General features: G+C 29.0%; 1 protein-coding gene across 3 annotated transcripts in view; it reads left to right on the forward strand.

Moving 5' to 3' along the window:
• LOC132948222 (putative phospholipase B-like lamina ancestor) overlaps window positions 1-21,668 on the forward strand; it is a 32,429-nt gene extending 10,761 nt beyond the window's left edge. Inside the window, exons 1-10 of one of the 3 annotated variants that reach the window (XM_061018605.1) lie at window positions 356-650; window positions 15,876-16,102; window positions 16,174-16,310; window positions 16,374-16,523; window positions 16,604-16,850; window positions 16,915-17,015; window positions 18,840-18,995; window positions 19,085-19,328; window positions 19,407-19,652; window positions 20,461-21,668. In XM_061018605.1, coding sequence (XP_060874588.1) covers window positions 16,201-16,310; window positions 16,374-16,523; window positions 16,604-16,850; window positions 16,915-17,015; window positions 18,840-18,995; window positions 19,085-19,328; window positions 19,407-19,652; window positions 20,461-21,006 — 1,800 coding nt within the window. In that variant the 5' untranslated portion in view covers window positions 356-650; window positions 15,876-16,102; window positions 16,174-16,200 and the 3' untranslated portion in view covers window positions 21,007-21,668. Of the gene's footprint in view, window positions 1-355; window positions 651-15,875; window positions 16,311-16,373; window positions 16,524-16,603; window positions 16,851-16,914; window positions 17,016-18,839; window positions 18,996-19,084; window positions 19,329-19,406; window positions 19,653-20,460 lie in introns of those variants that run through there. The other 2 variants (XM_061018606.1, XM_061018604.1) reach the window with 2 other exon arrangements.
• Window positions 21,669-26,129: the final 4,461 nt, after the last annotated feature.

Below are 26,129 nucleotides of genomic sequence, written 5' to 3' on the forward strand. Positions count from 1 at the left end.
CCACACCGTATGGCGTATAATACTCAAGTGTTTCGTATAATACACCTACATCATAATATATAAAACAGATACCTATACAAATAGATAACGGGCATCGCCTTATACGTATACGATATCTTAATACCTACGTGCATACACAATATATATATTATCCATATAATATACTAACACTGTACCCATCGCACGCGAATGTTAAATCTGCAGTTCAAATAATGAAAATAATAATACAAATTAAATAACGCATCATACACGCACATCATGCACACAATATACGTGCACAATCGTCGTATTACTATCAGCGTCGAAGTTTATTCATCGCGGTCGACCAATATATAAAAGTCCAATGCCGAACCAATTCTCAGTCAGTACTGCGCCGGTTAGCGCGAAACACGACGACCGCACGACCGCACAGTCCGTCCGCCCACCGCACACGTGCTAAATATTTTATTATTTTGGTGTTTTTAATTTTTTTTTTTTTTTTTATAATTTTCGGTTATAATTCTCACGTCCTAGTCGCGGACCACCGGTCGCGATTTTACGAAATCTCAGAAAACGTACATGCATGGTTTACTTCAAACCGAATTCGCACAAAAAATCATCCTATAGAGTTATGTACAGAGCCCTCTACTTTTTATTCTGTCGAGACTCCGGTAAGCTATTTATAATTAACAACGATAACAATAGCTGTGCTTATAATACACAAACGAGTACATAGTAGGTAATAGGTGTAGGTATGCATATAACCAACCTACATATTTTATAATTGTATTCTCCTCTATATACTTGCCTTCAGTCTAAACTTTAAAACATGCCAAACTTATCATTAAAATAACCAACGGAAACAATAAAGTAAGTAAACTTTTAAATAGTTAGACAAATCAAACCTATAAACTGGCTGTCTTTTTAAAAAATGTCAAAATAAATACCTTTTAGTATTATGAGTAAGTAGGTATAGGTAAACCAAAAATTATTACTATAATAGTAATTGTGGTTTTCTAGTAGGTACAGTAATAATTTTACAAAATCGTATCTTGAAATAATTATAAGTTAAAAGTTATTGACAAGACCACACTCCGAAAATGTCTCGAATTTCCTACTGCACTTAAATAATATAAAAATATGTGTAATTTATGTGGTTGCAGAAATCCGTTAAGACCATACTTACTTATATAGATTAAAATAGTTGACTATATACTATACACCCATACTGCAGTACACCAAATTTAAAAACATTCACTGCTTTTTGTTAATTTGATTTATTTTCGACATTGGTAGCAATAAAATATTAAGTTTATTTGGTATGCTGTACTACAGGGTTGTTGAAAATACTCAATAAAATATCCTATCAAACAAATTTAAAGTAGTTATTTTATTTCAGTTGAACTACATAAATGAGTAAAGTTTGGTACAACGCATAACATTTTTTTTATATAGGCAATTAGTAATTATATACCTTTACATACAACATACAACATCAATAGTGTTACGTAAAACTGTGAAATGGATTCAAAAGGAATATACAAATACAAATTTGAACTCGTAAACTAATAAATGTATGTAGAAAAATGTCCCTAATACGTTTGCCTCAAACACTTAAAATTTAAAATGTTCTAAACATATATAGATATTAAATCAATGTATGCATAATGTGTCCTGTTGAACCACGAATACACATATGTAGGTTCACCTATATAGGTATAATTATAAATATGTATCCTGTCTACGCGTGCATCTGCAGAAATAGAAAAAAATCGATCAAATAAATAAAAATCTAAACTATTTTATTTACTGTATCGTTTGTATACATTATAGATAGGTGTATGGTTATGTCTGGTTATGACAAAATATAATATTATTACTTTATTCTATTGTGCATGGGTGTAACCTATATATACCTCGGTGGTATACAGAATTATAGGTACGGCCGTTGTGCCCTTGTCATGTAGGTACCTGGTACCTACCTATAAGCGTATATAATTTATAATATCATTATAAATACCATGAGATGTGTCGTGTTAATGCCTCAGAACAGTATTAAAAAACCACAACACAATAACATCGCCATTTTCAATCTTTATGAGCGATTTGAAACCATAATGCATACTATTATTGTTGTAGTTCTTATTGACACGAACTTTCTTGTTTCCAGCTTGGTGTAATATCCATAGGAACCTACTTCTTTCAAATGTTTATGTATAGATAAATAAATACAGTTTTTTAATGGTGTATAACATTTTACTAACATGACGCTATAATATTGTATTTCTGGTAAACATCTTATTTATAATGTATAGGGATGTCTCAAAATATCTAATATCACGTACTACCTATATAGTAGTGTTATCATAACAATGAAGAGTAGGTATAGTGTTTTCCGACGATAAATGGGTTGCAATTTGACTATATCTATTTAATAAAGTATATTATACTCATTTTGTGACGATTTCAAGCATTTAAAAAAAGTTCAAACGTAGTTACTTACAACCTAAGATCTCATTTTTCTTGAAGGAAGAAAGTATAGCCTTATCTTGAAAAAATTAAAGCACATACAAAAATGTTCCTATTTCTTATATTATAGATAGGTACGACCATTTGTATATTATTAAAAATTCCGATAAAAGTCAAATTAATGAAAAAAAAAAAAAATAGAAACTTTTCTTTTTCGATTCATAAAATCATAATAAATAGTTTGATAAGCAGGTATTAAAATATGGACTTTTGATTTTTTTCTTTCTCTTATATAGTCTATTTTACTTTAGTACTATTACTCATCAAATAATATAGAATGCGTGATACAATTTATTGAGTATAGGTTATGACTTATGAGTTATGACTAATGATATTATGGGTAATAATCGTTAGCCTATACGGATATGCATATAAATACGTAATATAATCGCAGTAAACGCTCTCATCTCTAAGAAAAAAATAATAATAATAAACCAGAACATTCTTTGAAGTGTAACAATCTCTATGAGAATAATTCAAATAATGTGCATGTGGAAGGGAACGGTATATTAATTATAATTATTCCGTTTAATTTTCGGGTCATTTGAATTTAAAATCGGTATCTCTTTTAAATGAAACAATTAATTTTACTGAGACAAAATATAATGTATAAAATACTTTTGGAACGTTGTTACCAAATTAGTGATATTACATAAAAATTTTATAACAAAAAATATACGCAATGATTAATAAACGAGACATAATACTATATATTTTATTTAAAATTTAACACTGTTAAAAAAAAAAATTATAACAATAAATAACAAAAGATTCGTGTTAATAGTTACAGTTTAACAGTTATACGTATAACACAATTTTGACAGTTATAGACGCATGATATAATTATGATATTATGATATAATTTAATATCTCAAAATATTTTGTGATGTAATATGAGTGTTTTAATATCTTACCGTCATGCCTGCAGTAAACGTTTAATACAAGCAGTGAAATACTGAGATGACCAATAATATAGATAGGTACAGGGTGATTATTTTAGTTGTTTCAACAAGTGTAGACTTTTGGAGTTTAGATATGAATATTGAAGAGTAAAGTGGCAAGTAGTAAAGTACACCTCAAGTTCATACATATATTATTAAATATAATTCTGTGATATAACAAATAATATACTATGTAATATGACGTGTATTGTATGGTCACCATTACTAAACAACACGGTTATAGACAGTATGGTTGCCCATCGGACCCATGATTCCCATACTTGAAAAGTGTCTACCTACCGAAATGAATCTCTATAATCAGTATTAAAGTCAAATTAAACAGCTGGAGATTTAAGAGCTAGCGCTTATATGTCATAGTGACAATCACGCAACTACAATTTATACATTTGAAAGGTAACTGCATTTATAGGCATTACACAAATAAGCGACAGTGCAGAAATCTACAACTGTTTAATACTGATTATGGATATTCATTTCGGTAGACACTTTTCAAGATTCGTCGGGCAACCATACTATCTTTAATCGTGTTAAACAATAAAATCTAAATAGGGCCTCGTGGGATTTTTTACAGCTACAGCAACAGCAATGCTTACAACTGATGAATTTCTTAATGTGCTATAATACGTGGGTATAACATACTATATACATTATACATAACGTGTATTATATAATTTTGGAAGTATACCTATGTTTAAATTTGTATATACATTATCAACTAATAGGCAATAAACACGATGTCTGTATTTTCGTGACAAGTGTAAAAAACTAATCACTATATAGTACCTAAAAATAATTATATTATTGATAATAAATAATAAGTAGGTAATAATATAATTGTGTGTTATATATAATTATATTAAGCAAATAAAATTTTTCGCTTTTTATGTTTGTTTATTTTTTCATATAAAGTTAATCTTTTTTTTTTTAATCATTTACTATTTTGGGTTACGTGATGTTATAGTTCTCTTCCTATTACAATAATACCACAGAGACATATTATTGTATACGTATGGTATCAGTGTATCACAGGAACTATAATTTACCGTAATTATTTACGTTTATAGTATTCAAAAAGTGTGGCAACAGGAACTAAAAAAAAAAAAAAAAATTAAAATGCATCGTACTTAACAAAAACCCGGAAAGACCTATAATGAGTGAATGCAAATGCATTCGTTGATAATAATTAGGGAAAAAAGACCATCGAATTATGTATACAGGGTAATTCTTTTATTAGTAATTACTTTAAACGTTAAGATTAATAGGTTATATTACATATATAACTACATAATCAACTATTTATTAGAAATTCAATATTTATCTATACAAATTCCCGGAAACATATATTACTTGGAAATATGAAATTTTTTAATATATAATATTATTCAAAAAAGTTAATACTAAAAAATAATAGAAATATAAGTTTTCCAAAATATTTTCTAACGAGTTTAAATTATGTAAAAAAATATTTGTATAACATTAATATTTTTCGAGATAAAAATTGTTAACTGTTAAAAGAATCACCCAGTATAGTACATTACTGTATTTTTGGCATAATATATGTACCGTTCCTCAAGTCATTATATCTGTGCGGTTATAATAATAGATACATAGGTAGGTAGGTGAATACTATATTATAATTTATAGTCATCATTATAATTCATTTCATTTTATAATTTCTAGATTATAATGAATTCTATTGTTTAGACATTTGAAGTTTCATTATATTATGTATTACTGCTGCAGTCCGATCATCATTATGACTAAGGAGATACTGCGTAAGAGTTTTCTAAGTACGCGTTGGCTAAAAATATTTTGAATTATAAGCTGCTATATTTAAGATTTATACGACAAAAAATTTAAAATAAAAGTAATGATAAACAGTGCGGCTATATTGCGTGTAACATATAATCAATTTAAAACACGCTATCCGCTTTCCAAGAAAAATCTACTGTTGAGAAAAGTTTAAAACCAATAACTAGTTTCACAAGTTAGTATAAGTATATTAGACATTAGTCAGTTGCATACCGCGTCATAAATATCTTGAAAATGATTGATTTGACGATGACTATATTTTTATTAATACATAATATGTATTTAATATTTATTATGAGTGTTATTTGTATAGGTAATTAGTTAAAACGTAAAAAAAATGTTAATTAAACAAATTGAAATGTTTTTATATTTATGAAGTAATCACCTATATTCGCCAACGTTAACGCAGGCTCGTGCGTCATCATACAATTTAAAATCTAACAAACTATTGTTACTATTCCAATAACAACAAAAGTTATGTACAATGTACATGTATATATATTGTATCTATATGACTGTATATTATATACAAGGTGATATTTTTAATACAAGAAACTCAGTTTCTGTTAATTTTAAGTTCTGAGCCGAGCGATGAATTTATTAATTTTATAATGATGTGTGTGTTTTTCTTTTTTTTTTTGTATATCTGGCACTGTTTAAAGTGGCTTCGATTTTCTTCGACAGTATCTTGTTCGGTGGGAAAGTGAATCTAGTTAATGCAGGTCAACATTTCAAATTTCAAATATTTTCAAAAGCGTCGGGAAAAACAAAATAAAAATTAAGGAAAAACAGGAATTTGTACTCAAAATTATATTTTTTGAATCGATTTTGGTTTATGGTGTAACTCTAAAACAAATGACTGTATATACATAATTTTCAAAATATTTTGTTTTGTTTTAAACTGTTTACGGACATTTTAAATTTTTTTAGCTTTTTTTTTTATAAATGTCAATAAAACTTATTTGTTAGGTCAAAAAGCGTGAAAAATTAATATAAGGTTCCCGATATGTTTTTACAATAGTAAAAAAAATTAAAAATTCATAGGCACAATTTTTTTTTGTAAGCATTTAAAGTTCGATTTTTGACAACATTTATAAAATTTAAAACAAGGTTCTACGTAAGTAGGTTATTCTGTAACCAAAAAATCTCAAAAATATGAAAACACAGTCATTTTATGTTCAAATTTGGACGAATTTATACATATTACATAACCAAGAATAACGATTTTAGTTATTTTATTGTAATTGTATAATATTGTTTCACTTACCGGCTACCGCATTATTAATAAGTAATAACAATATATAAAATATATAATATAAAATATCCACACCGACAAAACGTTTCCGCTTAGAATCGTTTTTTATATACAATGATATTATATTAAATTACAACTTTTTTAGTATATTCTACACGCCTCGACCCAAAGTAATCAGGTAAGTAAAATTTTTATTCTGAAGCAGAATATTTCCTCTAAACATTGATGTTTGATTTTCAAATTGGTAGATCAAGAATTACAAAGATTATAAGGATCTAAATAATTATCAGACTGAATTTTCTTATCTAGTTGGTACCTGATATGAAAGTAAATCGATGAGGTTTCAAAAATAAAACTATTTCAAATTCAATTTATATAATTCAATATTATATAATATGTGTCTGTAAATATGTATAGATCGTATATATAAAAAAAACTTAAATGTCACGATAATATAATAAATACGAAATTTAGATTGACTGAGAAGTTACAAACAAGTTACTTAACAAAAATATAAACACCCTATATAATTCTTACAATGATTAATGATTAATGACCAATTTATTATAAATGAACACAAACCACATACATCTGGCATATCATGTGTGTATTCATCCTGCAGGATGAATTAGATAATTAACAGCGAGTATGACGATTATGTGTTCTTCAGAGATATTTTTTTTTGATATGACAAGGCTGAATATTATTATACATAATATTTTATTATTACTATCATAATATTATGTATATGCAAAACAACATTTTGAAAGTAAAAAAAAATGTTTACAATTATTTTTATTATTATATTTTTTCAAGTTTTTTACATTTTGAATGATAACATGCATTATTATTTTATTAACATAAATATATGATATAAATTTCAAGTGTCTATGGTTAGTCGTATTTGAATTACAACAAAATTAGAAAATCGCTAGATTACATTTTCATGCTTTTTGGTCCAACAAATAACATTTTTTTGATATTTATAGAAAAAAAATTGAAATTTGAAATTGTCTGTACACATTTCAAAATAACTCAAAATGTTTTCAAAATTTGATGGTATATAGAAAATGGCAATATAAACATTCAGTGGAATTTTCATGTATCTATAGTTATTCGTTTTTAAATTACAACAAAATAAGAAAATCGATACATGAGAAATCGAGTGAATATCAAATGTTGTAAAAATATGAACTTCAAGCGTTCATAAAAATTTAATTTGACTTTCTTGTAGAAATTTTTTTTTTGATAAAGGTAGACAAACTTATGGATAATCTTGTATTACACTTTCAAATCTTAGATTTAAAAAGAAAAATTTTTATGAATTCTCAACTCAAAATAATTTGCTAATTTTCGTGATTTTTCCGTATTTAGTCAAGATTTGAATTTTAAATGCTTATAAATAAAAACTGTGACTAAGGATTTTTAATTTTTTTTACATGTCGTAGTAACAATATATTAAGAGCCTTGTATCAAATTGTCAAGCTTTTTTACTAAACAAATAAAATTTTATTGATATTCAAAGAAAAAAAACTAAAAAGATTGGAAACTAAAAATTTCCGTAATAAAGAGTTCAAAACAAATCAAAATATTTTGAAAATGTTATCTTGTATAGAAAATTCTAATATAAACCAGTGAAATTGACATGTAAACCAAAATCAATTTTGTCAAAACCCGATTTAGCGTAAGAATTCCCGGTTTTCCTTAATTTTTTTTCCCCTTGCACCAACTTTAGATTCACTTTCTCATCGAACAAGATAATGAAGTTGAAAATCAAAGCATTATTTCGGCTACTAATCGTGTACATAGAAACCAAAAAAAATTTTAAAAATACACATTATTATAAAATCAATACATTCATCGCTCCGCTCAAAATCTAAAATCGAATTTTGAACGAGTACTTAATCTTAATTAGTAAAATAGTTAGGTAATTATTTGAAGTTATAATACTAATTAATAACTCGTTAAAAATTCAATTTTTTTCTTTACTAAAATAATACTCCAAAATATAATATTTTGATTTGGAATATGAAATTAAAAATTTTATCATATATTATTATAGTACATCATTAAAAATTAGAAAGTGATAACGCTAGCAAATTTACAAAATATATTTTCAAAAAAGTTTAAAATTGTCGAAATAATAGTTGTGTAAGTAGGGCTCGGATTACAATGCATTTGCATCTTTTTATTTGAATGTCTGCATATTTATTTCTCGTAATATGACTAAAAAAATTGACTTCATTGAATATAAACACAGTTATTCGTGTTCGTAATATAAATCATTTTCATTCTGAATTATATCACATCAGATGATCTGGTTTTAAATTAGACAAGGCGTAAATTTACCTTAATGTCACACCAACCAATAGCCGATTTAATTGCATACAACGTTTATCGGAGTATTACAGTACAGTAGTGTAGTGTAATACAAATTTAACTTTTTACTAATTTTTTTATTTTTATAAACGTACATACCTACACAATTTTACATGTTAAATGCCTTTTTTGATATTTTTAGTGAATTTTTTAGTGTTTTAGGTCATGAATGCATATTTTAAAAGGGCATTTTTTTGATATTTTTAGGAGATTTAAATCTGAGCTCTAGACTTAATATAATTATAATATTTAGACCACGCGATATCAATGATCATAATTACACCTACATATTCCAATCAACAAAATCCAATTAAGATAATTTCTTAATAATTAAAGCAAATATAGTAACTTCACACCCACTTCAACAGAAACGCTTATACAGAAAACGCTTTATGTATACAGTAAGTTTCGTTTTTCTGCGTATAATGTGATGATGTACCGAATACCGATACACGTATGATGACGATGATAATAATTAATAACCCAAAGTAACAGCTATATAAAATTACTTTTTTTAAAACACTGATGTTGTAGGATCAGAATAAGACGAAGAAGGGGAAACCACTTCTCGAGTCTCGACTACCTCCAAGACAATAATTGTCTAATTATTAGACACGTGCTGCTGGTAGTGAAAGAAATGTTTACCACACGGACAATATACATACCGCCTAGCTATACTTTGTGAATGACACAATATATTCTATATTTAGTGAAAATCGCATGCAAAAATGTTGTAATCATTGCCGTTAATTTAGAGAGAGCAGCGTGTGTTTATACGTTTACACGTAAGTGCGTAATGTCTATAGGTACGTATATATTATAATATAAGGTTAGGTATTAAGGCGTATGCTGTCATGCAGAAATACATAAACAGCTCTGCCATCGGAACTTTCAAATAACTATTTACAGTAATTTATGAAAAAAGGAAACGACGAAACGATTTTAACGTCTCGCTAATATAATATAATATTTTAATTTTTAAGTTATTTGGGTTACCGTGGCAGAAATATCGAGATGCGCAAATATATTCATAAACTTCACGCTGTCATCGACTGTCATACTGATATATCCCATCATAAAATATAACCCTATAAGCCCTATACATAGAGTCCTTAACTTGGAGTACAATAATTACAAATAATAGCGAAAAAATAAATTCAATGTTAGGAACGCTATAAAAAAAACAATCGGTTGTCCTTGGAGCTCTCGGGTTGAACTTGCAATATAATTACATGCGTGTCTCCCTGGTGTGGGCTACAATAATAATCTTAACTAGCTCAGTTACAGCAATTTTTTTTACGCATAAACACCTCATTGCAAAACTATTAATGACATATTTTAATATTTGACATTGAGTATTAATCGACGGAGCAGTCTTCCATTCGTATTTTTGTATCAGTTAGGTAGGTATAGGTAGATAAAACATTTATTATCATTCATCATTCATTCATATTATACTATATGTTTTGGTTCGAGTATTTTCTAAATATTTTATAATATACTTTGATGTAAGCATTTAACCTTACACAATAATAATGTCACCTATACCTATAAAAATTGAATTTTCTAGCCTTATCTCTCACTCTCTCTCTCTCCCTCTCTCAAGTCTCTAAAAGAAAAAAAATTTATTTACCTGGATAGTTTATCGAGGATTAATGAAAGAAAGAAAGATTGTATCCTCGTGTTCGGTACTCAATATTCATTGCTGGTCCCGGTTGGCCATTGAATTGAGGATTAATAAAATGAATAATTAACTAATCGTAACTATAAAATGTAAGCTATACTTTATACTGTATAAAATCAAACCGTATTATGATAGCATTATAGCCTATAGGTAATCATTATATTATTTTCTTCTTTTGTTGGACAAGAACACGGAAATGGAAAAGAAGTAGATACCTATGGAAGTATATTTAAACATATTATATTCTATACATAAAGAATAACGTAACCTTGTATATTTTTATACTGATCATCTATATTTTATTATAATCTATATTATAATACATAATATTTATGTTAGAAAACTAATGAATCAAAATCACATATTTTAGTTAAGTCAATTTCAGTCGATATAAATTGCATCATACTGTTTTAGTGCTTTATAATATAGAATAAAAAATGTATTCACTAATTTATATAGTATCTACTTCAAACATTTAATGATTATGAAATATGAATTATGATATATTTGTATAAATGTAATAGGTAGTACTGCAGTAGGTTTATGTAAAGTTACAAATAACGTAGCGATAATTGTTGAATATTCTATGTGGACGCAACACAATGAATGATTATCATATGTAATCATTACCTATAAGTATATGATAATGAACATTATTATAAGTCAATTTTTAAATTTTAAAAGTGTATATGTATACAAAGCGTGTTACAAACGTAAGCAGCTATAGCAGACATGCGCGTATAATAATGAAATAATAAATTTACACAATGAAATATTTCCAAACACGAAATATTTATAAAAATAAATATTAATTTATAAATATTTATGATAGTTAAATCCCGGTCGAAGTTCATGTTGCAAAATTAATCACAGCTATTTTAACGATTATTCGATCCATAATAGGTACTTGTATAAATACGCTACAGGTATCGTTCGCGGGTACTTTGTGCATGTAATCTACCTACAGGTACCTACATCGTATCCATTATACGAACATACGCGAAACAATTTTTTGAGAGGCATAGCTGAATAGCTGATGTTATATCCGTTCAAACAATCGAATAATAGATACATTTTTTTAAAACGAAAATGTTAACGGTTTTTCACGGTCTGTGCAACATAATATAAACACATATAATTATTATACGATTCTATAAAACAGCACGTTTGCATTGGCATTCGACTTATACAAACAAAAAGGATTAAAACATATTTTTGTACCTATACATAATATTATCGTTTTCCGTTGTTTTTTTTTACGAAATTTCGTACAACTTAAATGAACTATCACTGCCTACTAAATGTGTCTATATTATACACACTATGCATTATTGAAACAGTTATTCAACATTATGGTATAGTATATAATTATATTATATAGAGGTAATTTTTTTTCCTTCGTTTAACCACAAACTTCTTAGTAATAAAGTATTAAGAATGAAGATAATATTATGGTGGCACACGCAGGACTATTCAATACATAAATAATATAATATAACTACGAATGTGCTAATAATGTATCGCATATTATTATATCTATATAGATAGATTATAGATGGGTTTTTAGGTTTGTTATATCACCAAATGACCAAACGGCAAACAATATCAGGTTAATAAGTAATTATTTAATACTTATATTTTTTAATAATTTTACACTTTTATAGTTAACGTGCATCTGGATTAGAAAATAATATACGTAGGTAGTTACCAATGTACCTATACCATTTCTTACATTTCGAAGTCTCTTATGACTATATGGTTTAGTTATTTGGAGTTTTGGACACTAAATAATAATCATTTGGGGGGACGGAGTGGCCGAGCGGACTAAGGCGTCGGCTGCTGACCGAGTTCGATTCCTCGGCCATGGGCGGCATTTTTCTTCAGACAAGTCACGGTGTTCGGAGAACAAGTGCCGTCATCCCCCACCCGGGCATGGCGGATACCTACGGGTGCCCACTTTAAAATCTGCCAAAAACTACACACACGTGTTTACCAACCAACAGTATCCTCCCCTACAAATAAACAAACAAACAGCTAATGGCCATAGTTGCCGGGCTTAAATGATCAATTAAAAAAAAAAAAAAAATATTATTATGTACTAGATAATTAAAATATATTTAAAAAGCATCTGCAAAAGTGACATTTGTTTCAAAATTGAGTTTTTCCAAGTATAACAATAACATTATCAAAAATATTATCTTTAAAACAAAACAGTTTCTTTCATTTTTCATTATTAAAAAAAAATGTTTACCTACTCAGAACATCAAAATACATGTGACTATTTAAGCACGCGTACAATTAAATTAAATTTTTCTCTCCTGCGGGTCAGTTTATAAAAAAAAACCTTGGCGCCTTATATTACAAAACGCTCGTGATATATACATATGATATAAATTTGGATTTCATAAATTATTAAATTGATATAATAACCTACAATCCACTTTATTTTAACAGAATTCTCAATGTACATTATATGAATGACGAACGAATGGTCCATTATTGATTGTAATAATCAAATGATTGAAATTAAAATGTACAAAATATGAATTCTTATCTTATTTTACGTTATAGCTCACCCTGATAAATCATCTAAATTATAATTTAATGTTACCGATACTGTTAAATAGGCACTAAGCAGTAAGCACACTTAGTTTTTTAACCTTCAGGTGCTTTGTTTATACATTATAAATGTGTAAATCGTAATAAGAAAGAACCTAATCTAACCAGAAAGGTTCATATCAGCTAATTGTCGTTAGATTATTTTATGCACGTGACTAGTATTTATTTTTTTTAGGATTATCGCTTGAAGTCGTAACATTTCTAATGAAAAATGTATCTGTAAGAATACTTATTGTAATAACTAATAATGATTAGTGGTACATAAATGAGTAGTAACTATATATAATGAATAAAAATAACTAACGATATTTTGAGGTCATTTATTAAAAATAAAATATGAGTAGTATCACATCTATATTGTTATTCTACTTCAAAAAATGAGTGGTTAATTTGTTTTATCAATTTACATTTACTTGTAAATTTTAATTTTTCTCTTCCACAGTTCAATTTATAAAAATAGACTAGGTACCTTTTAATTTTTATTTTTTACTATAAAACGCCAGATATAAGTATCTACTACCAATATTTGTATCCAATAAAATGGATATTATTTTAATTTAAGAGGACGCCACACCCGCATGTATTATTGTCTACGTCTTACAAACGTATAGGTAACATTTCAATTTTTACGTTCACAATATTCCATTTTACTCTGTTATTCTTTTAAATTAGAGTGAATTGGCCTATAATAAGATTTAAAAGTAAGATTATTACCAAGGTGCAGTGGCGGCGAACCCGGGTATCAACTGAGGAAAATTCCCCAGACTATTTATGGGTGGGCCAGGTGGATAGGGGGGGGGGGGAATAATAAGTGATCAGTCATTAGTGATAGGTATTTAATATTTAAAGGCAGTGACTATAATGCACTCTTCGAGAGTAGATAACCTTTTTTTTAAGTAGGTGGGTCTAAGACCATCATTTTTTCCCCATAACATGAAATATAGATCGGCGCCACTGCCAAGATTGATATTTTAATTATGAAGCAAGTTATGAGCATTTTAAAATGCTACATTGCCCTAGCTAATAATCTTACTTTTAAATCTTATTATAGGTCAATTAACTCTAATTTTAAAAATAACTGAGTAAAATGGAGTATTGTTAACGTATAATTTGCTATTTTGTACGTTTGTAAGATAATGGATGAGACAACACATGTGGGTAGGTGTGGCGTTATCTTTAATAACTAAACACTATAAATGTATTAAATATAAAATATAACATAGGTACCTATATCTTATTATTCTACTTCAAAAAGTGAATAGATGATTTTTTCCGCCTATAATATATATTAAGTATTATAAATGCAGAGTTCGGACCATATTATAAATTATAATATTTCACATTGTGTTGTAATGATTATGATTATAAACATCAGAGAAGAGAGACTTCACCTTAAAGTGTTGAAATATATTTACTCTGATATGTTTTTAAATCTATCAATTCTATTTACTGCAGACGAGTTGGCATTTTATGGCAATGCAGCGCTCAGTTATAAGACGAAGAAATTATATTTTCGAAAATACAAAAATAAGTAATAATAATAATATACAAAACTAAAACATATCGACCTCGTTAAGGTCATAGACTCCACTTGGAACATGAAACTCATCAAGGTCCTCTAGTTTGTTACCCGTGTATTCCATTTTAATGTATGTGAACAATCTCCTGTTGTTATACATATAATATATATATATATATAGCCATATAGGTGACTTATATATCTTAAATACACACAAAACCTTAATAATTTACATTGTCATATCATTGAAGATGAATAGGTATAGATATAAGATGCGTTATATGGGTGTATATATAAATATTATAATATTAATATATTTTAAAATATTATGATAGGCAGCCTTTGGTCGTGGTGTATATAAATACCTATATAATATATATTATTCAATGTTCAAAACTCAGTAATTCAACGTTGTATATATAGAGTTGAGGAATTGTGGTTAAATAATCGAATCCGAAGCATACAAAAATCTCAATATTTATAAGTTCTTTTTAATTTATATTTAGTGAAACCATAAGCATCAGTGATCATTGAGTAAGCTTACAAATTGACAGCTTACTAATATTTTTATCAGTCTTGCAATATATTACTATATTAGAATGTAATATTCAAAATTTGAATTGAGAAAATATTAGTGGAGGATGACAGAAACTCAATGCACCCGGTAGAATAAACGCTGGTTCAATCTCCCAGTTACGCACTAAATACTTAAATACCCAACCAGGCCATCTATATTGACAGTTCTTATAATGTTAAAATATAATAGGTACTTGGAAACGTACTATGTAATATGTTCTGATATTACAAATATGTATAGTTAAACAATTGTAAGACTATTAATATTATAATTTATAACAGTTAAAAATAAATAAAAATTATTCATTTCTTAAAATGACTACTAATTAAAACTATATATCTGATACTGAAAAATGTAAATTTGTATTTTCTGAACTATAAACAATCATTTTTCGTCTAAATTTATTTTTAGTTTAAATTAAAATGTACGAAATCGCTTTTACAATTGATTTGTATGTAATACATACCTAAATATCTATAACTAATAGAACAAACAGTAAAGGTCTGAGCCCGTATATTCTCTAATACTTAAATATAACGATTTTTTTTTGATTTTTTTAGGAGTCATCCAAATATCTTACCAAAGGCGGCTGATTCTAGTGATCTAAGCTCACAACAATTGCCGGTCCCGATCGTCGTTTCCTATTTCGATGGGTTGAGACGAACAGTAACGAGTTTCCAGAGCCTGAAAACCTAGCTATAATAGGTGGTTCAAAGGCCGAAGGAGACAGAATACATTGGAGATTTTTTGAGGAAGGAAAATTAACTTATTCTAGTCAAATCGCAAGGTTTGAACTTAAGCCAAATTTTGAAAAATAAAATTTGGCAACCGAATTAATTTGATTACCCAAAGAAATAGACTTTTCTTTGTACCATAGATACAGACATGTTGAAAGTAGTAGGAGCGTCGTGGGCTCAGACGCAACTGTCGTGGTGTTTGATTATTGCAATCACTTTGTTGGGTTTGCTAGCATTTTATTTTGGAGGAACAATCAGGTAAAAATTTGATGTTTAACAACTGTTTCATAACTATCTGACTATTATTGCGTGTTTGTTCAGAAATGAGTATGATGGTAAATATGCCGCAACAGCCTTTTGGAGCAAAGAATTTGGAATGAGAATTGATTTCTGTGGCCAAAATAACGACCCGCTTAAAGTTAGAAAAGGAGTGGCAAGAGCTTATTATAGACCAGATTTATCTGAAAACGGGTAACAAAAAATTGCATATTTATAATTACAAATAACTCGGTGATATTATATATATATATTTTATATATAATTAAATTTAGATGGGCAGTTTTAGAAGTGGAGACTCAGGCGGAATACCCGGACTACGTACAAGCTAAGGCTGCTGGATATTTGGAAGGAAGTTTGACATGGAGAATGATTTATTGGCACTGGAAGAACACGGTGGAAAACACATGTATCGGGAGAAGGAACTTCTGTGAACGAATAAGAAAGTATTTAGAAGAAAATGCTGAAGAAATCAAACGAACGGCGAAACGACGAGGCGAATCAGACCCGTTTTGGCACCAAGTAATTTGAAAATATTTTCAAAACTGTTTCGAAAAAAATATTTTAAAACTGTATTATTGCCTAGGTTAATATGTTTTACACGCAATTGAAAGCATTGGAGGATGGTTGGCGATTTGGTGTAAAAAGAAGCAGACAAGACATTGACATACCATCTGTGGACTTCTTGTAAGTCTATTGTTTTATTTTCATCGTTTGAAACTGAGAGCTTTTCGCCAATAATATCATTACTAAATTTATATTTATAATGTGTATACAAGTACGACTTGACATGCGCATTATTAAATACTCCATATACATGTTAGTAGTGTTCATATAATATTATTTTAATGAGTTTCATATTACTGTATATCAATTCAGCTATAATGCAATTTTAAATTCTGAGCGAAGCGATGAATTTATTGACTTTACAATGATGTGTGTTATTTTTTTATTTTTTTTTTGTGTCTGTCATCACCTTTTAGTACAGTAAAAGTGCTTGGATTTTCTTCAACAGTAACTTTTCTGATAGGAAAGTGAATCTAGTTGGTACTTTGGGGGGGTCAAAAGTAAAAATTTCATAGTAGTTTTCAAAAGCGACGTGAAAAAAAAAAGAAAAATTAAGGAAAAACAGGAATTTTTACGCAAAATCTGTTTTCGAGAAAATCGATTTTGGTTTTTGGTGCAACTCTAAAACAAATGACTGAAGGTACATGAAATTTTGACTGAATGTTTATATTAGCATTTTCTATACACCATAACATTTTCCAAATATTTTGACTTATTTTGAGCTGCTTACGGACATTTTCATTTTCCATTTTTTTTAAGTTTTTTTCTATAAATATCAATAAAATTGTATTTGTTTGTTAAAAAAGCTTGAAAATTTAATAGAAGGATCTTAGGTTATTGTTTCAAAAGCAGATGAAAAAAATTAAAAATCCTTAGTCACAGTTTTTATTTACAAGCATTTAAAGTTCAAATCTTGACAAAATACGGAAAAATCACGAAAATTAGCAAATTATTTTGAGTTGACAATTCATAAAAATTTTCTTTTTAAATCTAAGATTTGAAAATGTAATACAAGATTATCCATAAGTTTGTCTATCTTTATCTAAAAAAAAATGTCTACAAGACAATCAAATTAAATTTTTATGAGCGTTTGAAATTCATATTTTTACAACATTTGATATTCACTCGATTTCTCATGTAACGATTTTGCTATTTTTTTGTTATTCAAAAACGAATAACTGTAGATACATGAAAATTTTACTGAATGTTTATATTTTCATTTTCTATACATGATACAATTTTGAAAATAATTTGACTCTTTTTGAGCTGTTTACGGAAATTGTCAGTTTTCAATTTTTTTAGTTTTTTTTTTATAAATATCAATAACATTTTAATTGTTGGGTAAAAAATCGTGAAAATTTAATATAAGGCTTTTAATATATCGTTCTAATAGTAGTTGAAAAATATTAAACATACATAGGCACAACTTTTTTTATAAACATTTAAAGTTCAAATTTTGACAAAATTTATCAAATTTATAATTTAGGTAATAATTATTTTGTAGTTAAAAATTTATAAAATGTTCAACTTTTATATCTAAGGATTGAAAATTGAAAACAAGGCTCCACGTAAATAGGTTATATATAAATTACTTTATTCACAATAATATCATCAAATATACTTGGTATTAACATAGGCTGACTGACCGATTTCGCTCAGAATCGTTTTTCTTATACGATGATATAATATCATTGAATTCAAATTTAACACCATCCATTACAGTGACCCACTTATAACCTAGTGTACAGCAGAGCGACATCCACTTACCCGCCTTTTTTTTAACTTTACTTTTCGAAATAATTCAACGTAGCATACCGTTTTATTAAATCACAATGAATTACAGTTTGACATATTAATCCCATTAATACCAAATTCAATATTGTATTAGCAAGACATTGATAGATAGTGTAATTACACGTGAAAAATACAATTGATTGTTCTCAGGTGGATGAACATAATGCCGGATTTAAAAAACTTCGAACAAAAATGGAACGCATCAAAAGATTTTAATCCAGATAAGCCACCATTATCTGCTACATTGGTAAAAATTATCAGCACTAATCCAATTGACTTTGTATTAGCTCAATCTGCATCTGGATAGTAAGTTTACGTTAATACCAGTCTATGCATTTCAATAATTTGATAGTCGGTCGTTAAAACAAAAATAATAATAATATTCATGTTTCCAGCTATGGGTCAATGTTGCGCATACAGAAACGCTACAATTTTGGTTTCCATGAAACTGAAAGCGACGATAGTGCGCTTGTTAATGGAAAGATAGTCGAGTTTACGTCATATCCCGGATCAGTTTATTCTCAAGATGACTTTTATAAGGTCATCAAGAAAGGTTCTAAGACGGAGACTACTGTTGTAGGTACAGAATTACAAAATAACAACAGACAACTCTGGGAAAAGATTATGAAGACCGATCAAGTATTTAAACGTTCACAGTGCTTAAGAATACAAATATACAATGTGGAGTTTCTTAAAGGAAAATTGTGTTTTAAACAGGTCCTGCTGGGTGCAAGAATCATGGCGGCCAATCGTTTAGCGGGTAACAGTAAGAAATGGTACGAGGTGTTTTCGAGAAACAATAGCGGCACCGGAAACAAACAGTGGCTGGTCATCAGCACAAATAGCACATCAATTGCATTTGGAGTCATCGAACAAATGCCCGGCATTGTTAGCTACGAAGAACTTTCCAAAACGCTTTTGTCCACCGGTTATTGGGTCAGCAATAGTAATCCGTGTCTCAAGGTCAGTTGTTCAAATATCGCGCAATTAGTTCGTACACTATGGACTATTGTGAATGTATTTTCTAGGTTCCACGCTAGCGCGATCGGTCTAAAATGTACGCTATCCCCTCGACATACACTTCAAAAAGAAGATTCAGCATGAGTAAGCGCACATTTAGACATCGAGACGAATGTCGACTACCCACAGCCGTAAAAAAAAAAAATACCCAAATATCTGCGGGTTAAATATTTCGCCATATTCACTTTAAGTATATGAGACGCCGCATATGTAAATAATAAATACAGCCATAATATAGGCCTAGGTGTAGTTTATACGATTAGGCTGACGTGACGGACTGATTTTCGCTTTCTAAAGATCATTTTATACACAACAGTCGACAAATCTCACTCAACAATTGATTTAAAAATATTCGGTTTTCTTTACAAAAACATAATAATATACTGATAAACGATAAACAGTACTACAGTATAGGTAAATGCAAATATATATTTTTAGAATAGTATGTAATGACTTGAACAATTTAGCCGATTGTCACATTTCTCGTTGTCAACATTTCACTGTTTGTACGTTTTTGATCGAAATAACGGTTAAAAAGTTTCGAGACGTCAAACGTCTACTTATATGACCGACTTCTATGATGTATACCACACACGTTTTCAGTGTTGTTATATACTCCTGAGACCCGCTGAAAAACATAAATATGAGGCCTCGCGCTTAGTACAACATGGGTACTTGATGTATTTTATAAACGCTTTGCGCGAGAAATGATTTTTTTTTTTTCTAAAACCGTCCATTGTGCGGTTCGCAGGAAACTGTTTACATGTCGGGCGCTGACGGGCGGGACGCTGCTGATCACCCGGTGGCGAACGTACTGCGCAACGGACAGCGGAACGTCACCGACATTGGAACGCTCGTGGACCTGATGCGGGGCACCGAAATGTCGCTGATCGGCCGAACAGACCTGCTGGGCGTCAAGACCAACGCCATGTTCCGCCGGTTCGCCAACCAGTCGTTTGTGGAACAGCTGACCGCGGCCAACCGGCTCCAGTCGGCCGACGCCACGGCGCCGCTGAAAGACGACCGGACGACGATCGTCACGAACCGGCTACCGTCGTCCGCGGCGTCCGACGACAAGTTGGACGTGGACAAGTGCTTCACGGGAACGGTGGACCTAAAGGTCACGTCGGCGAACATGAACGGTTACTACGCGGCCTCCGGGCCCCCGTTCACCATAGACCGCTCCGAGGTCGAACCGTTCCGGTGGTCCGAGAGCCCGATCAGGCACTTGCCGCATTACGGGCACCCGGATGTCTGGGACTACGAAGTGGAGGGCGTCGTTTGGGTTTGGAAATGATGACCGGAGATCTTGCATGCGCGTATCGCAATACCATAATATAATATTATACTACCCGTGTGTGCACTTTACAGTACCTATAACGTATGGACGACTATATAATATTATACGCAGACGACTTACAATTAGAAATGTATGTCTCACCTAAAAGAATATATATTACGCAAACTCGCGTTTTTGTTTTGTCCGGAAAGTCCTAAACTCCTACCTAACATAATTAGTAATTACTATATAATATATGTGATACCTACTACCTACACGCTATAGACGATATTAATAATATTGAATTAAAAATTAATTATTGTGATTGCGAGTGAAATCAAATGATCACACTCGTACCCCCCATCATAATATAATAGTGTTGCAGTAAAACGAATAACAACTTATTGGCTGTCGCTATTGTAGTATTTTATCTCATCGCACGATATTTTATTCGATACTACCTAAATATTAGAAACTCGTCTTTCCAAATCACTACAATATTATTACCAATTTTTTTTTTTTTTTTAGTACCTTTATAGACTATTTTCTTTATTTCCTATTTCTCAATAAATTTATATTATGTATTTTAATTTTAAATATAAGATGCAAATGTTCTTGTTTTGTAACATGCAATGTGATATTGTGATGTAACTTTTAATTAAAGATTATTTTAAATCAAATCTAACAGTGTTTAGTTTATTATTTTTAACCATCTAAATAGTCTGAGAAACATAAATAATCTCATCAATATGTATATTACATTAAGTCGAAAACCGTTAATGACTGTTGTAAAGATCAATATGAGTTGTAAACGATAATGATAATATACTCCTTTTCAAAAGAGAATATACCGGTCGGCGACCAATTTCAATTTTTCTAATAAATGGGAAAAACAAAAAAAACTTACGTAGAACGGGAATTTTCTCAAAAAATCAGTATTTGAAAATTCTATTTCCTTAATTTGTTGGAATTCAAAAGCGAATAATCTGTTATACAGTATAAGTGTATAACTTATATTTAAAAGGATGTCAGCGCGCTATTAGTTTTTTTCTCTCTGTCCCAATAGTGCCATATAGATAAACGTATTCAAAGAATCATATTTTTTTTGTTTTTCATTCTATTTCTTTCAAGAACGGTTATTGCTTTAACTAATTTATGTAATTTATGTTTAAAACTTAAAATAATTAAATTAAATTAGATCAACCATTACAAAATTGTAGAGAATAACAATTTCGAGGGTCTAAATATTGTCTCAAAACAATTTAAAATTTATTTAAATTTACAAAAAATTATTTATTTTTAAAGTCAAATAATAATAAAATATAAAGCCGATATGACAAATATTAACCTAACCTAACCTCAAAAATAGTACCCTCAATAATGTTTGTAATATCTAGGTGATTTTATTCTAAGGTTACTAAAAAATCATAAGTAAATTACTTTACATGAATGCGTTTTATCCGTGTTGCGCGTGGGTCTGAGAAAGAAAACAAATATTGCACTGACATCCTTTTAAAATGTTGACTAAATGTTTATGTAAGCACTTTCTATACATGGAATACTTAACAAAATATTTTGACTCTTTTTTGCTATTGACTATAGGCATATGTGAAATTTTCGATTTTATTTTGCTATATTCAATCATTTTCGTTGAAAAATTTGGTTTTGTTAATTTAAAAAAAATTTGTTTGGTTAAAAAGCTTGGAAATGTAATACAAGATTACTATTAAGTTGTTATTATAGCTATTTAAAAATATTAAAGATACATCGGCACGACCAATTTAAAGAAAAATTAAGCTTTTAAAATTTGTTCGTACAATTAATAATATTTTATAATTTGACGATTATTTAAAAAAAAAAAATGTTGTAACCTACCAGCTAATTCTTCCATAGGCATTATAAATCTATATGAATAGTTAAAAGTATTAAGTATAATATAGTTTCGCATCACACTAGTTCGTTTTACTTATATACAGTTATACATAATAGACAGTGCCAAAAAAAGGAGTCATGTGGAAATCCTCACCAAGCGCCGTTGGTGCTAATAAATTGATTTGCCAAAACGCCAAGAATATAGTTTTAAAAAAATGTTGATGTACATATCACAAATGTCCAAACTTCCTATATACGTACAAGATTAAAAAAAATCTGAAAACTCGACCAGCTATATACTAGGTGCGTGATTTTGTATACCTCATCAGTTCTCATAGTGTAATAGTCACTGTAATGGATGTGTAAAATTTAAATTCAATGATAAATAATCTCATACTAAAAACGATTATAAGTTAAAGCCGCCCATCTATCTTTTAGCCTATATTATTAAGAATATTTTGTAAATTTATAATATTACCTATATTATAAATTTACAATTTGGTATTAATGGGATTAATATGTCAAACTGTAATTCATTGTGATTTAATAAAACGTTATGCTACGTTGAATTATTTCGAAAAGTAAAGTTTAAAAAAAGGCGGGTAAGTGGATGTCGCTCTGCTGTACAGTAGGTTACAATTGGGTCACTGTAATGGATAGTGTTAAATTTGAATTCAATGATATTATATCATCGTATAAGAAAAACGATTCTGAGCGAAATCGGTTAGGTTAGCCTATGATAATACCAAGTATATTTGATGATATTATTGTGAATAAAGTAATTTATATATAACCTGTTTACGTGGAGCCTTGTTTTAAATTTTCAATTCTTAGCTATAAAAGTTGAACATTTTATACATTTTTAACTACAAAATAATTATTAAATTTTAAATTTGATAAATTTTGTCAAAATTTGAACTTTAAATGCTTATAAAAAAAAATTGTGCCTATGTATTTTTAATATTTTTCAACTGCTATTGTAACAATATATCAGGAAAATATTTTCAAAATTGTATCTGTATGGTGTATAGAAAATGGAAATATAAACATTCAGTGCAATTTTCAAGTATCTACAGTCATTTGTTTTTTAATTACAATAAAATAAGAAAATTGTTAAATGAGAAATCGAGTAAATATCAAATGTTGTAAAAATATAAATTTCAGACGCTCATAAAAATTTAATTTGACTTTCTTGTAGACATTTTTTTTTTATGAAGGTAGACAAACTTATGAGTAATCTTATATTACATTTTCAAATCTTAGATTTAAAAAGAAAAATTTTTATGAATTCTCAACTCAAAATAATTTGCTAATTTTTGTGATTTTTCCGTATTTTGTCAAGATTTGAACTTTAAATGCTTATAAATAAAAACTGTGACTAAGGATTTTTAATTTTTTTCATCTGCTTTTGAAACAATAACCTAAGATCCTTCTATTAAATTTTCAAGCTTTTTTAACAAACAAATAAAATTTTATTGATATTTATAGAAAAAAACTTTAAAAAAATGGAAACTGAAAATGTCCGTAAACAGCTCAAAAAGAGTCAAAATATTTTGGTGTATAGAAAATACTAATATAAACATTCAGTCAAAATTTCATGTACCTACGGTCATTTGTTTAAGAATTGCACTAAAAACCAAAATTGATTTTCTCGAAAACTGATTTTGCGTAAAAATTCTTGTTTTTCCTTAATTTTTCTTTTTTTTTTCACGTCGCTTTTGAAAACTACTATGAAATGTTTACTTTTGACCCCCCAAAGTACCAACTAGATTCACTTTTCTAAATTGTCCTATAGATTACTGTCCTAAAAGGTGATGACAGACACAAAAAAAAAAAACACATCATTGTAAAGTCAATAAATTCATCGTTCCACTCAGAATCTAAGAACCGATTTAGGCTTATAGTACGGACCAAGGTGTATCCATGATATATGTACATTGGTATGGACTATAAAGAACCGTGAGTAATAGATGGAATTCTATCAATTTCTATATATTAGTTACTAGGTATTAGCATGGCATTGTGTTTACAACAGGTTTTTTTTTCACGTATAAAAATCTGTCTTGAAACATAATATTTGTTATTATTTTATTTTTATTTAATGATAGGTAGTGTATGCGCACGAAATAAAAAAAATCCGATGGACCATATTTTGATTACAATACAAAAAAACCTATAATTAAAGTGCCTGAGATTTTTCAGGTAGGCAACCAAAACGTCCAAATTGTTTTGCCTGAATTGCGATGGTGTGGGCATCCTAAGGGGTGCAAAAAAATCATATACTGTTTTTTTAGGTCTCACTATTATTATTATAGTGAAATACCATTAATGTTTTTACATTATAAAATAGGTATTTGTTTAAAAAAAATTTAAAAATGTTGGTAATAACTATGACTTAAGTTATATTTAATAATATTAATTCGTTATAATTAATAACGAAGAGCCACGGTTCTGTAAGATGTTTACAATACTGCAGCACCACACGTTAGAGGTCTAGTTGTGCCCATGGCTAAATATTATATAGGTATGATAGCATTTTCGTTATTGGGCTGCGCACGTACAATTATTGCATGTTTTAGCATGGAAAGGAATCTCAGCTGGCAGTGATTTTTGGATTTATTTAGCAAAGAAATCAATAATATGTATAGTTTTGTTAGCAAATAAATCGAAGTGATAAAATTCACTGCCAGTGGCACCTTGACACCTGCGTATCACAAAGTTGCGATCATACCTATACATTTAGCCATGGTTGCGCCTGTGTATTAATATAACCGCGAAAATTGGACATCCGACAATACAAACTTTGTGTTATAAGTCACAACATTTTTAAGAAAACATAAAACACGACCAAATTTAAACAGTAAAAGTAAAGTCAAATAAGTATACCGTAAATAGAAAGACCAAAATCAGCCTTCTTAGCGCCCCTGGTGGACAATGCCCGCATTAAAAAAAAATGAAGACTCAAAAATGAGCAGTCTAGTCCACGTTCCGGACAGCGACCCTTTATTTGTGTAAATATAGAATTGGTCAATCATATCTGATACTTTGTTTATAATATTACCAGCTGATCCCAAGCACAGACGACTTTGTTGACCGTAAACTCCTTTTGATTGTAACTCGCAGCAGTGAATTTAACTCAGCCACTAAGCATCCTTATTAGGCAATGCACGGAAATTCGATTTGATGCATGATTGTACTGATTAACCGATAGCAACTAATAAAATGATAAATACTAATATCTACTAATTATTTTTCTTATAACCAATAGC

This window comes from Metopolophium dirhodum, chromosome 7 (assembly GCF_019925205.1).
Source record: "Metopolophium dirhodum isolate CAU chromosome 7, ASM1992520v1, whole genome shotgun sequence".
Classification (NCBI taxonomy): Eukaryota; Metazoa; Arthropoda; class Insecta; order Hemiptera; family Aphididae; genus Metopolophium; species Metopolophium dirhodum.